The 14,122-nt window shown below is 38.3% G+C and overlaps 1 protein-coding gene across 1 annotated transcript in view; it reads left to right on the top strand.

The window, feature by feature from the left end:
• LOC122059075 (serine/threonine-protein kinase EDR1-like) overlaps positions 1 to 14,122 on the top strand; it is a 52,696-nt gene that overhangs the window by 7,916 nt on the left and 30,658 nt on the right. The window contains exons 6-8 of the mRNA XM_042621775.1: positions 28 to 287; positions 3,633 to 3,758; positions 6,258 to 6,347. Of these exons, the coding sequence (XP_042477709.1) occupies positions 28 to 287; positions 3,633 to 3,758; positions 6,258 to 6,347 (476 nt within the window). The remainder of the gene's footprint in view (positions 1 to 27; positions 288 to 3,632; positions 3,759 to 6,257; positions 6,348 to 14,122) is intronic.

Raw genomic sequence — 14,122 nt, 5'->3', positions numbered from 1 at the left:
TTCTCATTTTTCTGCTTACCGTCTCAGGGTCTACCAAATGATGGAGCTGTTGAAAGTGCAGACTCATATAAGCATATGTCTGTGATAGTTTTTTTGAATTCTGTGGAACTTCTAGTTGATCTCATGCGGTTCCCAGGTCAGCTAATTCCATGTTCAACCAAGGCAATTTGGATGTCTCACATTTCTGCAGCAGGGGAGAGTGACTCAGCAGAAAACGACTCATGTGACTCGCCCCTTGAACCAAACAGTCCTCTTTATGGTTTTTCAGATAGAGTAGATGCAGAAAGGTAAGCATAATTTTAGTTTATCATTCTTCCATTGTATTAACCAGTCTTCAATTTTTTTTTTTTTCCATTTTCCCCCTTGCCTCTATTTAGAGGAGCATATTGCCTGTTGGGGAGGTTGAGTAAGCATGGTTGTGTTTTTCTCACTCAACTATTTTCTGCCTCCCTGATTTTCTCTTTGGGTAATGTTTTTCTTCTTTCTTCTAATTTCTGATTGAAAGAATGACAGATCTAGTCACCTAAGTGGAGGCCTGGGTTTCGATAGTTTTTTGGTAATGGGATAAATTGGAAGTTATGAGTTCAAGTTATTTCTAGTGCTGTGATATCCTTAGGATTTACTACTGTTAGATGTTAGTGGAACTGTGAAAATTTACGCAGTTATTCAAAACGATTCAATAATATTACATGTATACATCTATTTAATTATTTACTGAAAAATAAACTGAGTTGTAGGGTTTTTTGAGATTGAATTTGTCATGTAGGAATTTTTGGATCTTGGTTGTCTATACAACCAGACAAATCTCCTTCTTCTTCTCTTTCTTCTTCTTCTTTTTTTTTTTTTTTTTTTTTTTTTTTTTTTTTTGAGATTGTTTCATAACAAATCTTTATTTTCCCCCTTATTGAATCGCCGAAAATTTTCAAACCAAAGAATAAGAAGGCTTTCGCGGGCCGAATATTTACTCTTTTATTATCTGTTTCATTCATAGGGCTAGCCCACGATCTCTCAGAATAAATGAATTGGTTCCTGGTTGGTTCAAAGCCATCCCACCCAACAACTGCTACTCTTCCAACCCCCTTTTTTTTTTTCTTGATACCTATCTAGGAAGATTTTACTAGGGGTAGTCCTACCAATTTTTACTGAACTGAGAAACTATACTTTGTTAATTTGCATTCAGTCTGTTCCATTTCAATGCTGACAACCTGCTGTGAATGTTACTAAACTGTTTTGCCAATAAATCATTTTGGTTTTCTTGTTCTGCCCATATATTTTGAAGCTTTTCTTTCATTTTTTCCATAAGAATTATAGATATTTGGTACTTATGGGTAAGAGGTTGCATTAATGGATTTGATCGCATGTCATTCTTCTTGTTGTGATGTCATCTTAAGTTATTTTCGTGTTTCTGGTGGAACCTTTGTTGATTTAATGTAGTGTTTTTCTTTTTTTTTAGGTGGGTTGGTGGATGGGTTTTTTTTTGTGGGGGGGGGAGGGGGGGAGGGGTGGGAGGTTGGAGGTTGGAGTTAGGGGACTGGGTTTATTCTCTGGACCAATATCAGTAGGAAGCATAGACATGCATGTATATTTCTTTAAATCTCATTATCTATATCAGTGATAACAAGATTGCAATTAAAAAAAATGCTTATTGTTAGAAGTCTATCGAGAGAAAGGAGTCTCGCAATCGTAGACTCCTCCCTTGGGTTTTCCTAGTCCTATTAGGATTATGGGTTTGGGTATTCCTAGTCCTATTAGGACTATGGGTTTTTCTAATCCTATTATGACTGAATATAATTAGAAGTCAGCAACTAATATTAGTTTCCTATTTTGTTCTTTCCTAGTCCTATAGGACTTGTAATAGTTATTTTTCCTATTCCTAGTAGGACTTGTAAGTTGTAACAACTATTCTATTTATTGAATGAAGGAGGGCAGCCCACAGATAATCGATTGAGACTCTCTTTGCTCCAGTCACAATTCTCTCTCTCTCTCTCTCTCTCTCTTTTTCTTCTGTTTTCTTTACATAGTATCAGAGCTTAAACAAGTTGCTGGTTTGAGAGTCGTTCAAAGGTATCATGCTACTGGTGAAGCTCTGGTTCTTAGAAAAATAAGAACTAGGGTTTCAATGAAGGTTTGATGCAAATAATACCTGATTTTGTTCGTGTCTTCTACTTCTGAATTTGTCCTGAACCGATTGTTGCTGGAGAATTGATTTGCTACTGTCAGGGGGAGATTGGAAATTATTTGTCTTGTATGGTGCTCTTGGTTACGGGATTCTTTGTGATGGTGCTTGTTGGAAATTATTTGTCCTTGTTAATTGCTACACATGAAGGGGAGATTCAAATTAATATCTGCTAGATTTGATTCATTGTCTGCCTAAGATTATGTCTGCTCAAGATTATTTTGTTTGAAGACGTATCTGCTCGTGTCTCTCTTCAGTAGTTATTTTATCTTTTGAAGATGGTATATTCAGCGACATGATGCTGTTTGCTATATTCAACAACCTGATGTTGTTTGGTCCCAGCAACCTGATGGTGCCTATTTATCTGTGGAATTATCTTTGAGATGTCTGTTTTGGGAGATCTCTGTTTGATGCTCGTGAGTGCTTTTATTGTAGCTATTGGGAGCTACAGTTTTTGTTGCAATGCCTTCTTTGGGAAGGGCTTTTGTTGCTGTTGGAGTGCTTTCTTTGGGAAGGGCTTTTGGTGTTGCTGTTGTTCTTTGCTGATGGTTCTGTTTGGTTTATTCGTCACAACATTTCTTTATCCCATGATGTTTGATGTGTTTGAGCTAATATTGCTATTGGTTTTATGATGGTTGATTGGAGTTCTCTCTGTGCTCGTTGGAGTTTTTGTTGGTCCAAGTTGGAGCTTTTTATGGCTATGTGTATGCTCCAGCTATAGGGGGAGCGTTAGAAGTCTATCGAGAGAAAAGAGGAGTCTAGCACAAGTCGTAAACTCCTCCCTTGGGTTTTCCTAGTCCTATTAGGACTATGGGTTTTCCTAATTCTATTAGGACTGAATATTATTAGAAATTAGCAATTATTATTAGTTTCCTATTTTGTTCTTTCCTATTCCTAGTAGGACTTGTAGTACCTATCTTTCCTATTCCTAGTAGGACTTGTAATAGCTATTCTATTTAATGAATGAAGGAGGGTGGCCCAATATAATTGATTGGGACTCTGTTTGCTCCACAGTCGCAGGTCTTTCTCTCTTTCTTCTCTTCTATTTGCACTTATAAATTTCCTTCTTCGCTTAGGGCTTAGTGTAGCCTTGCTCTTTCTTTGCCAAATAAATTTCCTTTTCCTATTATAAAAATTTTGGAAAGTTAAACTACTCTTCCTATGCAAATTACAGGTCAAGCTAATCTGATAAGATCCCTCATCCTCTCAGTTTGTTCGGATTAGGCTTTGTTAAGGTTGACTAGAAAAGTTTTATAGTCCGCCCTGATATAAAATCCCTTCTTATATTAGTTTTTATCATAAACTACTTGTTGAGGTTTCCCATCTTGTAGAGCTCCTTTAGTTTATATGCAAATTACTATTATTACTATTGTTTTTGTTTTCTTGTTATTTGTTCATACTCACCTTTTGAGATCCATTTCTTTTGCTGATATGGTTTTTCCTCTGGATCTTCCAGTGCGGAGCAGGATGAAAGCCTTCAACCCTTATTCCAGCGGAGGCTAGAAGCTTCTTTGAACGTGGCAGGTCCTTCATTGCGTAATATAATGTTGCGACCAACAACTTCTATTGAGGGAAAGCTAAGGTAATTTTCACCACTACTTAATCTTGATGAGTGATATTTTGGACAAGAAATGCATACCAAATGTGTTTTAAAATTTTGTTTCTCTTGTGCTGGATTTGTTTTTTGTGGTGGATGTGTTTACATTCTTACATGTCCGTTCTTCTCTTAGATTGTGGGCGAGGGCTTTCATGTGATGGCCATTTTGTTGGGCATGACCATGATGGGAGATTGCAGGCATGACAGTATGCTTTGGGCCCTTGTCATGGCCTTGTGGGTAGTGTGTGTGTTGTTTGGGGGGGGGGGCATGTGCTTTGGTAATGGTCATGGCACGTTGTGACATGCGGTTCATGGTATGTCATGGAATTTGTTGTGGGGCCATGTGGGATTTCTGAGGTGTATGAGGGGGAATCAGGGAAGAGAGATGGATTCCATTTCCTTAATATTTCAGTTTGATCTTGGGGGAGCTGTGGATGTCTAATCTTTCAATCTGGTGAAGTGGCAATGTTTAGGCATTCACCTTACACACAGAGAGGTGTGCTTGGTCACCCCTTGAGGCATGGCATGGTGCAATTAGCCAAGTAAACCATGGGCAAGCTTTAGTGTGCAGGAGTTGCATTGGATTCTCCTTTTAGGCTTGGGCACCCACTGGGGTACTGTTGGGCAGTGGTGAAGGCCTGCAGTGTGATAGTGACTTATGTAGGGGTTTGGTTTGTGTGTTTCTATCATAGTTGGCATTGCGCCAAGGCGAAGCAAGGTATTAGAGGGCTGCCTAAGCACTTAGGTGACAAGGTGCCCACCTTAAGGCGAATAAGGCGACTAAGTGTTATTTTTTATTTTCACTATTTTCTAACATTATTTAGTATGCTACATAGACCTTGTATAATAAAAATCAACATTAAGACACATCAAGTCATCAAAAATCAACATTAAGCCGCATCAAATCATCAAAGATCAACATTAAGTTGAATTAAGTCATAAAAAAATCAACATTTAGAGAAATGTTCTTGTTCTATAATAAGTTTTACTGGTTAAATGATTATATCCTTACACAAGACTCTTTGTAGTTGGTATAGCACAAAACCAACTTTCCAAAAGTCTAAGATTACTTATTATGTTCTGGTCAAACTTATTTTAAAGTGTGCGAATGTTGATAAAATCGTCTGAATGAAAATATTTTAAAGACACTAAAACAAAAGATTATTTCATTGGACTTTTGGTTTTTAACAATGTTTTACCATGAGAAGATTTATAAAATTTTTAAAATTGAGAAAAACCCCAGCATTTGATAGTTGAAAATCGCCCCTACAACCAAAAATCCAGTTTTTTTTATTGGACTAGGGGGGTGACTTTTATCCTTTTAGAATTTGATTTTTAAACTATTTTTATTGGATTCAAATAGGGGAGTATTTGCTTATTTATGAATAATATTTTAAGTAAATGAAATAAATAAGCCCAAAAATATAAGGTGACATGTAGTGCAATAAGGCGATAGTTGCCTAGGACCTAAGCAAACCACCTTGGCGACGCCTTGACAGCTATGGTTTCTATTATATGTCAAGTTTCTATGATGGCATGGGCTGGAGACGCAGAGTTCGCAAGCTATATTAAGGCTGGATTCGGGTGTGCTTGTGAGTGGTGTTGATGACCTAAGATTTTTGATGGAATGTGACTCTTCACTCCTTAGTCATTAGTCATGTGCAAGCCTAGTTCCATCTTGGGTGTTGGAGAACCACATCTGCCATTTCCTTGAGGCTTTTTGGTCCTTGACATTTGGCACTAATTGTTTTCCCTTTTGAATTCATTGCCATATGCTTTTTACCTGTTTGGTAGGAGGGGAACCAATGCACAGAGCAAGTGATAGACCAGTAAAAGTGTTGTTTATTTGGTTATTTTTATTCATGTTCTACAGAAAGAAGATTTTCATGGCATCATATGTCCTCCAGGGTCATTGGATCAGCATTATTATGCTCCATTTTCTGATGTGCATTAAACTTCAACCTAATTTCTTTCTACAAGTCATCTACTTTTATTATTGTTACAAAAGTTGTCATTTGGTAGAACCCTTTTAGTCCTATTAGTTGTTTTCTAATTCTAGTAAAAAAGTATTGTTTTTGTACAATTACAATAACCATAGTTAAATTGCTTAATAGTTAATTCATTTCAACCCTCACCCTCCTGGTAACCCTGCTCATAAAAATATACCTCCAACCTTGCACACTCCTGTGTTTATTATTGTAATGGTTTGCTGAGTAAGAATACTTGCTCAATGCTTTGACTATTAAATAGGATTTGTATTTTTCATTCTTCAATATCATCAATAGGATGATAAGCTAAGGAAATATCTATAATTTATGAATTTATCAATTGTTCACTATGCTTTTTATATTCAAATTAGAATAGGTTTATTGTCAGAATACCTGGGCCTAGTACTTCTGTGCTTTTTGTATTCAAATTAGTGCATTACTATTTATTCAATTATGAAAAGTTGAAACCGGAGGTGTTATAATGTGTTTCTTTCAGTTTATCACATAGTGAACCCAACATTGCAAATACATTTTGGCGACGCAGTCGGAAGAAAGTCATTGCTGAACAACGAACAGCTAGTTCAAGGTTTTACTCTTCAAATAGCTGCTTTCTTTGGATAGTTGGCAATAAAAAATTTGTCATGCTTGAATTAGTATCAAGACCACCTTAGTTTTATTATTATTATTTTATTATTATTATTATTATTTTTTTTCACTTCGGGCTTTGCTATATCTTGTCTATATTTTTTGTTGGTACGTGTTGTTCCTGCAGCTGTAGGCTGAAGATTGTTTCCTCTGGTAGTCTGTGAGGCTTATATTTTATTATTAGAAGTTCAGACATTGTTTTCTCTGGTAGTCTATGTGGTTTATATTTTATTATTAGAAGTTTGGACATGCAATAATGTTTGGTCGTTTAAGAAGTTGGAACAGTAATTTTTGTTGATGATACTGAGTATTGTCTTGCAATAGGGATGTTGATAGATATTGAAAAAAATCTGGACTTGCATCCTTTTATTCAAATATCTAATGGATAAATTGGATATCGGATATGAATTCAAATACTTTTTGGTATCAAAATAATAATTGCATACAATTTTGGATATCGATATTTTTACTTCTATTCTAATGGTAAGGTTGCTCCATTGCGACCTAGTGGTCAGTGGTCACGGGTTTCTTGTCGGGAAACAACCCTCCACAAAGGGGGGATAAGGCTGCATACATTATGACCCTCCCCAGACCTCACACGCCTCGTGCACTTGGTACACATTTTTTTCTAATCTAAGGTTATTGATAATTATTTTAGTTTGTACTTAATACATTTAACTTATTCTCTGTTTATTTGCATTTCTTGAAGATAGAGACAGTTATGTATTAATTTATGTAATTTTTATTAGTATCCATATTGTATAAAAAAGTAATCTGATATTATCATAGTTGAATCTGGATATCCAAATGTTTGGATTTAAATGTTGGTGCTTAGATGAAATATATATGTCAGACATCGAAAGGGACAGAGGTTAAAAAAATATGAGTATAAAATCCTTAGGAGCAGATACGCCAAAAATTAAAGGTAAGTAAAGAGCCTTCCTATTAGTTAACATGTGCTTTCTCCTGTGGCTCCGAATGTACTACTCAACTCAGCCTTGTCCCAATAAGCCGATTATAGATGTAATCAACTCCAATAGATCACAACAATAGCTAAGAAGCAGATTCAGATCTAACAAAAAGTTCCAACTGAGAATAAATCCTGAAATTAGGTTAAATAGAAAGTAACTCAGGACTCACAACCCTGGCGTCAGATGAGGCTGAGATTAGGATCAAAGGAGGGTCTTAGGAGGTCCAATAAAACTCCAAAAGATCCATTGTAAATGATGGAGAATCTCAGAGATATGAACTTTCTTGATTTTAGGGCAAAATTAGGGCTGAAATAGGAGAAGTTTTAGATTTTAACTGGTCCCGAACTCCTGGTCGAGTGTCCCTTTTGGGGGGCCTAACAAAACCCCAAAAGATTGGCTGAAGCTTATCAAGGGTTGGAGAGATCTGTGGCTCGATTCCTGCTCAGAAATTCCTCCAAATAGAGCTTGATATGGCATCTTGTGACTTCGGGTCTTTGAACAGAAACTGAAATTAATGGCTTGTAGAACAGATCTAACAGTTCTCAGACAACAGCAGCAGTCAGAAAAATAAAGGGAAAACAGAGGAGAGGAGAGAGGAGAGAAACAATGGGAATCGATGTGATAAATGTGGGTGGGATAGGCTCTCTTAGCCTTGGGCCTCTCACCCACAGCAATCTCAGACGTTGAAACTGGGCTTTCTTAGACAAATCGGCGATCAAGAGCTTCTCTTATTCATTAATTCAACTATGTGAAAGCTTACAATCAATGGCCAATTTATAGCTACGGCCTATGTCTCCAAATAGGTAGGGAAGTTACAAAAAAGGAAACTACAAGACAAGGAAACTGTCTTCCTTGGCCAAGCAGAAAGACAAAAAGAAACTTCTAGACAAATAATTGAATGTAAATACTTGTTCACTAAGAAAAACACATAAAAAGGAAACGAAATGAACTTCTAGAATGTTGTAGGATCGATCCACACTCCTGCTTGCTGGCTGGTTCTAGCTAGCTCAATTGGCTCACTGAAATTGATAGATAGGGACTTTGTTCTTCTAGAAGCTGGTCCTAGCTGGCTCGTTTGGCTAGGCTGGCTGGACCAAACTGGAACCAGATTAGTGCTGGTTCTGGTTCTGGTTCTGGTTCTGAGTCTTCTTTCTCCTGCAATACTGTAGTCCAATGAAGGGATCTACACTACCCAACTAAATGGGGTCGGCTGTATAGATCCTTTTTCTCCAATCAGCTCAATTTAAAGCCATACTTCTTACAAGTAGTATGACATGCATGTCTTTCCTCACCTCTTCTCCTATAGTCACTTTTAGCCTACCCTTGGTACTTAGCTCCTTCAATTTGAATCTAATCTCTCCTCCATACCGGAGCATTCAAAGGCCTCTGTTGCACATGTCCATGCCACCTTAAACGACTTTCACGCAACTTAATATTCACACTTGTAATACGGTGCAACAACAATGGAAGTCAAAAAGAGAAGGGAGAAAGAAGTTACTTTGAAAAGAGTTGGGGAGCTTAGGTCGATACCACTCAGGTCTCCCCTAATTTCACTAACATGAGATAAAAGGTGAGATTATCAGATTACATAAATGCCCCTCTACTAACTTGACTCACACATGTGCTTATTTCCCATTCTCTTTACTAAATAAATAAAAATATCTTTCCCATTTGCTGCCACTCAAAACAGCTGGTCTCAGCTCTGCTTCTAAGCTTAAAATATGTACTTCTAACACTCTTCCTCATGCTGGACAGCTGGAGAAGAAATGTCACACATGATCAACTTGCTCAAAGAGGGTATGGAACTATAGTGAGTTGATTCCTTGGTGAACACATTAGCTAGCTGGACCTTGTCTTCACGAAGGGAGTGAAAAATGTAATCGGAGTCAATTTTTTCCTTGATGAAGTACTGATCAACTTCTACATATTTTGTATGATCATGTTGCAAAGGATTATGGGCTATGCTAATGTAAGCTTTGTTGTCATAGTATAAATGCATGGAGCCCTCAGTCTCAAACCACAACTCTGAAATAAGTCTCTTCAACAATAAGAGTTCATATACTCCATGTGCCATGGCTCTAAACTTTTCCTCCGCACTTGATCTGGTCACCACAGATTGCTTTTTACTTCTTTAGGTAACTAGGTTTCTACCTACGAAGGTGCAATATCTTGATGCGGACCTTCTATCGGCAACAGAGCTTGCCTAATTAGCGTTAGTGTGCCCTTCAATTTCAGGTGGTCATGTATGGTGAACAACAATCCTTTTCCTGGACTGGACTTCAAGTATTTGAGAGTACGATACACAACATTTAAATGCCCACTTTTTGATGCATGTATGAGTTGACTTAGTGCCCTAACAACATAAGCAATACCCAAATGAGTAAGGGAGAGATAGATCAACTTCCCTGCATGGCTGCATCAGTTAGAGGGTGTCATTTTTTTACTCCTCTTTTCTCTGGAAAGACTCCTCGTGGAATGTTTCTCCCTCCTCGAATGCCTTGAGTGTGGCACAAAATTCTCCTAGTCTGGCCTATCGCTTTGGAAGCTATCCATTCCTTAATAGGTGACGGTACTTCCTCTTCCCTTTGGCTTGACAATTGGCACCCCACAAGAGTCCTCTTCTTAAAGGTGGGGCTTAAATCACTCTACTCCTCTTCCTAAAGGTGGGGCCTAGATCAGTCTACTCCTCTGGTCTTGACAAGGTCATAAGGATACCCCTGATCGCCCCCCCTAGCCACCCCCTTTTCCATTTGTTCCACTCTCCTCCCCCTCCTGGCAGAGGGGATAGAGTCATATGGTCTCCCTCTTCCACTGGTTGCTTTCGCTTCTCCTTAGCTTGGCATTTGGTTTAGTCTCGTGGTTCTTTTATCCCCCTTGCACAAAATTGTCTGGTCCAAATTCTATATCCCTACCCATAGTTTCACCATCTGGAGAGCTTTCTCCAATTGCCTCCCTACCTAGTTATCCCTCATTTATCGTCACATTCCAGTCTCCCCTGCCTGTTGCCTTTGTTGGAATGGTACTAAAGACATCAACCATTTCTTTTTTAAGTGCCCTTTCACCTCCACCATTTGGAAGTGTGTTCTCATTAGTTGCTGGCCCGCTAGGAGGATACCCCTCCTTCTCTGAGAATGGATCTGGATTGACATGACATTTGTGGGCAACTCCATCAATGACATTGCCAGAAAGCTTGCCTTTGGTGCCATCACCAACCACATTTGGATGGAGTTTAACCTCTGTTAATGGATTTTCAATTCCAGATCCTTTGATAAGACTTGGAATGCCATCTACTTTGATGTCTCCTCCAAGCTTGCCTTGACCCTAGCTGTTCTGTAAGGGATTCCCCAAGGAATAAGGTTATTGTTGTTTCCTGGGGTGTGCACTCTTCTATTTCACTTACACCCCCCCTTAAGGGGTTGTTCCTCTATTGTTTGAGTTTATTTTTCTTTCCCCGTTGGGGTCTTGTATATTCCCCCATGGTTTTAAGTATCGATGAGTATCGTATCGGCCGATACGCATCAGTCTCGATATGATACATGCACCATTAAAAGTTTTTTTTTTTTTTTTGGGTATTGATCTATCAATAAAGTCCGATATAAGGGGTAAGGCTGCGTACAACTTGCCCCTCCCAGACCTTGCAGTAGCTGGAGCTTTGTGCATTGGGTTGCTCTTTTTATAAGGGGTGCGCTTGGTCCAACGGTAAGGTACGAATGTTGTGACCTAGCGGTCAAGCGGTCGGAACAACCTCTCTAAATTCTCGGGGTAAGGTTGTATAGTTCTCTCCCCTTGACCTTGCACATGTGGGAGCCTCGTGCACCGGGTATGCCATTTTTTTCAATAAGATCCGATATAGGTTGATACGTACAAATACTTGAACATTTAAAAATCCAATTGCATCGGTATATATCGTATCGTGTCCATGGTTAGAATACTTGGCGATATCTCGCCGAAATCTTGGATATTTTGGTTATTTTTTTACCGAAACAAAATTGCATACGAAAGTAACGAAACGCAAAAAGACAATTTCGGTCATTTCGGCATTTTCTTTTTGAAACTTTGCTCATTTCAGCCCAAAAAAGTGTACTATTGCATCAAAATTTCGGTCATTTCGTTTCACACATTTCACTAATTTCGGCCATTAGCTCCCCAAAATGGCCAAGCGTAAAACATGGAAAGAGTACTTTATTTCGGTGAGTCGTATTTGCCGATACAGTACCGATACTGCTCGATATGCTCAATATTTTTCTTTAAAAAGGAAAAATGTCTTTTATGAAACTAGAATTGTGAACAGATGTCATGAGGCAGAGGGCTTCGCCGCCCTGCACAGGCCCCCCCCCCCACCCAATTTTCCCTGTTTCTTGGTAATGCTTTTCTTATTCACCCAAAAATAAATTACTGCTGTTCATATTCTGCTGATGTTGGATTTAAATTGTAGCAAGGGATTCCCAAATAGAGGCTGAAGGAAGCTCCGTGTTTGGGGCCTTTCTGTTGAAATCAAGATTGGCATTAAATGGGACTATATCCCTTGGATTGGCATTGAAGATCATTTCATAAGTTACCTTTGACTAGGGATTTAGCCAGATTTGACCTGCTGATCTGTTGGTATAACAAGTACCCAAATTTGGCATTGAAGATCATTTCATAAGTTACCTTTGACTAGGGATTTTGCCAGATTTGACCTACTGATCTGTTGGTATAACAAGTACCCAAATTTTGGGTATAGGTTTCAAATTTATACTGTTTCAACTTTTAGATTCAAATCTGGTTGTTAGAATGTTGTTGTATTCTGGTGTTTGCTAATTCTAACAGTTTATGATTATTGACCAAAATCTGAGTTCCATCGGCTGAGATTGACTTTTGACCCTATTGTTGACCTACATTCTGTTTTAGGGGTTTCTTCAGGTCCTGTTAAAAGAGGTGTGTAATCTGAACCTAGGGTTCACATATCTACCCCTACCAGAACCCTTCGTTTCCAAGATTTGATTCTCTTACATATCTTCTCGCTAAGGAGCATACAATCCACATACTTGAGGCGAGTGGACACAAGGGGCAAATCCAAGTATTTTATAGGCAAGCCCTAGCTGAAACCCCAAGATGCTGCTCCTCGCTTCCTTCATGCTTTGACTCTCGGCAATGATGTTAAACAACTTGCTTTTTGAGACATTTGCTTGCTGCCTGTTACATAATGGGAATGATGCAGAATCTCCTTAACTGGAGCTGCAGAAGCCACTTCACCATGAAAAAAAAAAAATAGCTTTTCATCCGCAAAACACAGGTGTAATCATTGGATTAGCACACCGATATGTAAACTCAGCAAGTGCTCATCAAAATTTGAATTTTATGGCATTGTTCTTATTTCCAACCACTCTTCTCTTGTAATTCAAACATCTCCTTCCGCAAATAATAGACATGTTTGTAACATAGTTTGTCAAGGTATCACCTGGGCATCCAGGCGCCTTCAGGGTGTCAAGTTGGTTTCTCACCTTATGTAGGTAAGGTGACTGCCTAGGCGCATCCTTGGTCTGCCTAGGAATGATCTTCGATGCCAATCCAATGGAAATTTTGATAGTCCTTGACTCTTATCTTGCGTCCATCTATACACATGTATAATACATACATTTTTACATATGTATGTATACATTTTTTTACACATTTTGTTTTGAAGCATCATATATACTTCATAGTGACGCACAATAGTTCCCTTAAAATCCAGCAATTGATTTTTGTCTCTTTGAATTCAAAATTTTCACTCAAAAGAGAATATACCATTTCCTCTAGAATTTAGATGCAAGAATAGAGCACAGCTGAGCCTTTGAATAGAACAACATAGAAAATCCAAGTCCTTAGAAAGTTGCTCATAGATATCTTGTGTGTGATAGATATTGAATTATAAGTTTATGGTTTTAGTAGGGTTAATCTTATCTTCCCTACGGACTGAGTTCCTTGGTCCTCATTCCTGAAACGCTCTCTTCAAACTTCAAAATCTCTTAAGCCAAGATTTCATGGCTGCCACTTCAACTTCTTCATTAACTATACCAACCAATGCCCACAAAATAAACTTCTCATCATCTGCTTCAATGAAACTACATAGGCACACACACCTGAATTTCTCTTTCCTCTCAATTTCAAGCCCAAGAACTACCCATAGTGGTATAGTATCTTCAAATGCGGCCAAGTACACAGAATTAGTGGTTGATGAAGAGATTGGTAAGATTAAGAGGCTTCAAAACAGTTTGGACGTTAGTGGTGTCACCATTGAAGGTGAGAAGAGTCGAACAGTCGATCTGCTGTTGCCTGCCGTGGAAGCAATTGCAGAAAGCTTTGGTGAGTGGGTGATTGATGGCATGAAAAATGGACGACCTGTGGGGGGATTTTAGAGTTTCATTTGGGAGAGACCTTATGCTGTTCTGTTTTTTTCATTTTTGGCAGTGTACGCTTGCGATACGTGGAATCATTGAATCTTAAAGCTTTTTATGCTTTTGTTTCGGGTTATACCATTATAGTTTATTGCTACTTCTTTTCTAGAGAATATCATTGAACTGAATTGCTGAGATATCTTCTCTATTCAATTTATATTTAACCGCTGGTTTTTACTGCTAGTTTATTGTGAACAGTCGGTCAGTCTTACAATGGATGTTAATTTATATGTAACTGTTGGTTTCTTTAGTTGGTTGTTAATTTATGTATGATGTTTATGATGTGTCTATACTAGAAATATGGGATTTTTTTTTTTTGGGGGGGGGGG

The sequence above is a fragment of the Macadamia integrifolia genome, chromosome 13, assembly GCF_013358625.1.
Source record: "Macadamia integrifolia cultivar HAES 741 chromosome 13, SCU_Mint_v3, whole genome shotgun sequence".
In the NCBI taxonomy this organism is placed as follows: Eukaryota; Viridiplantae; Streptophyta; class Magnoliopsida; order Proteales; family Proteaceae; genus Macadamia; species Macadamia integrifolia.
This window is presented reverse-complemented; position numbering and strand designations above follow the sequence as displayed.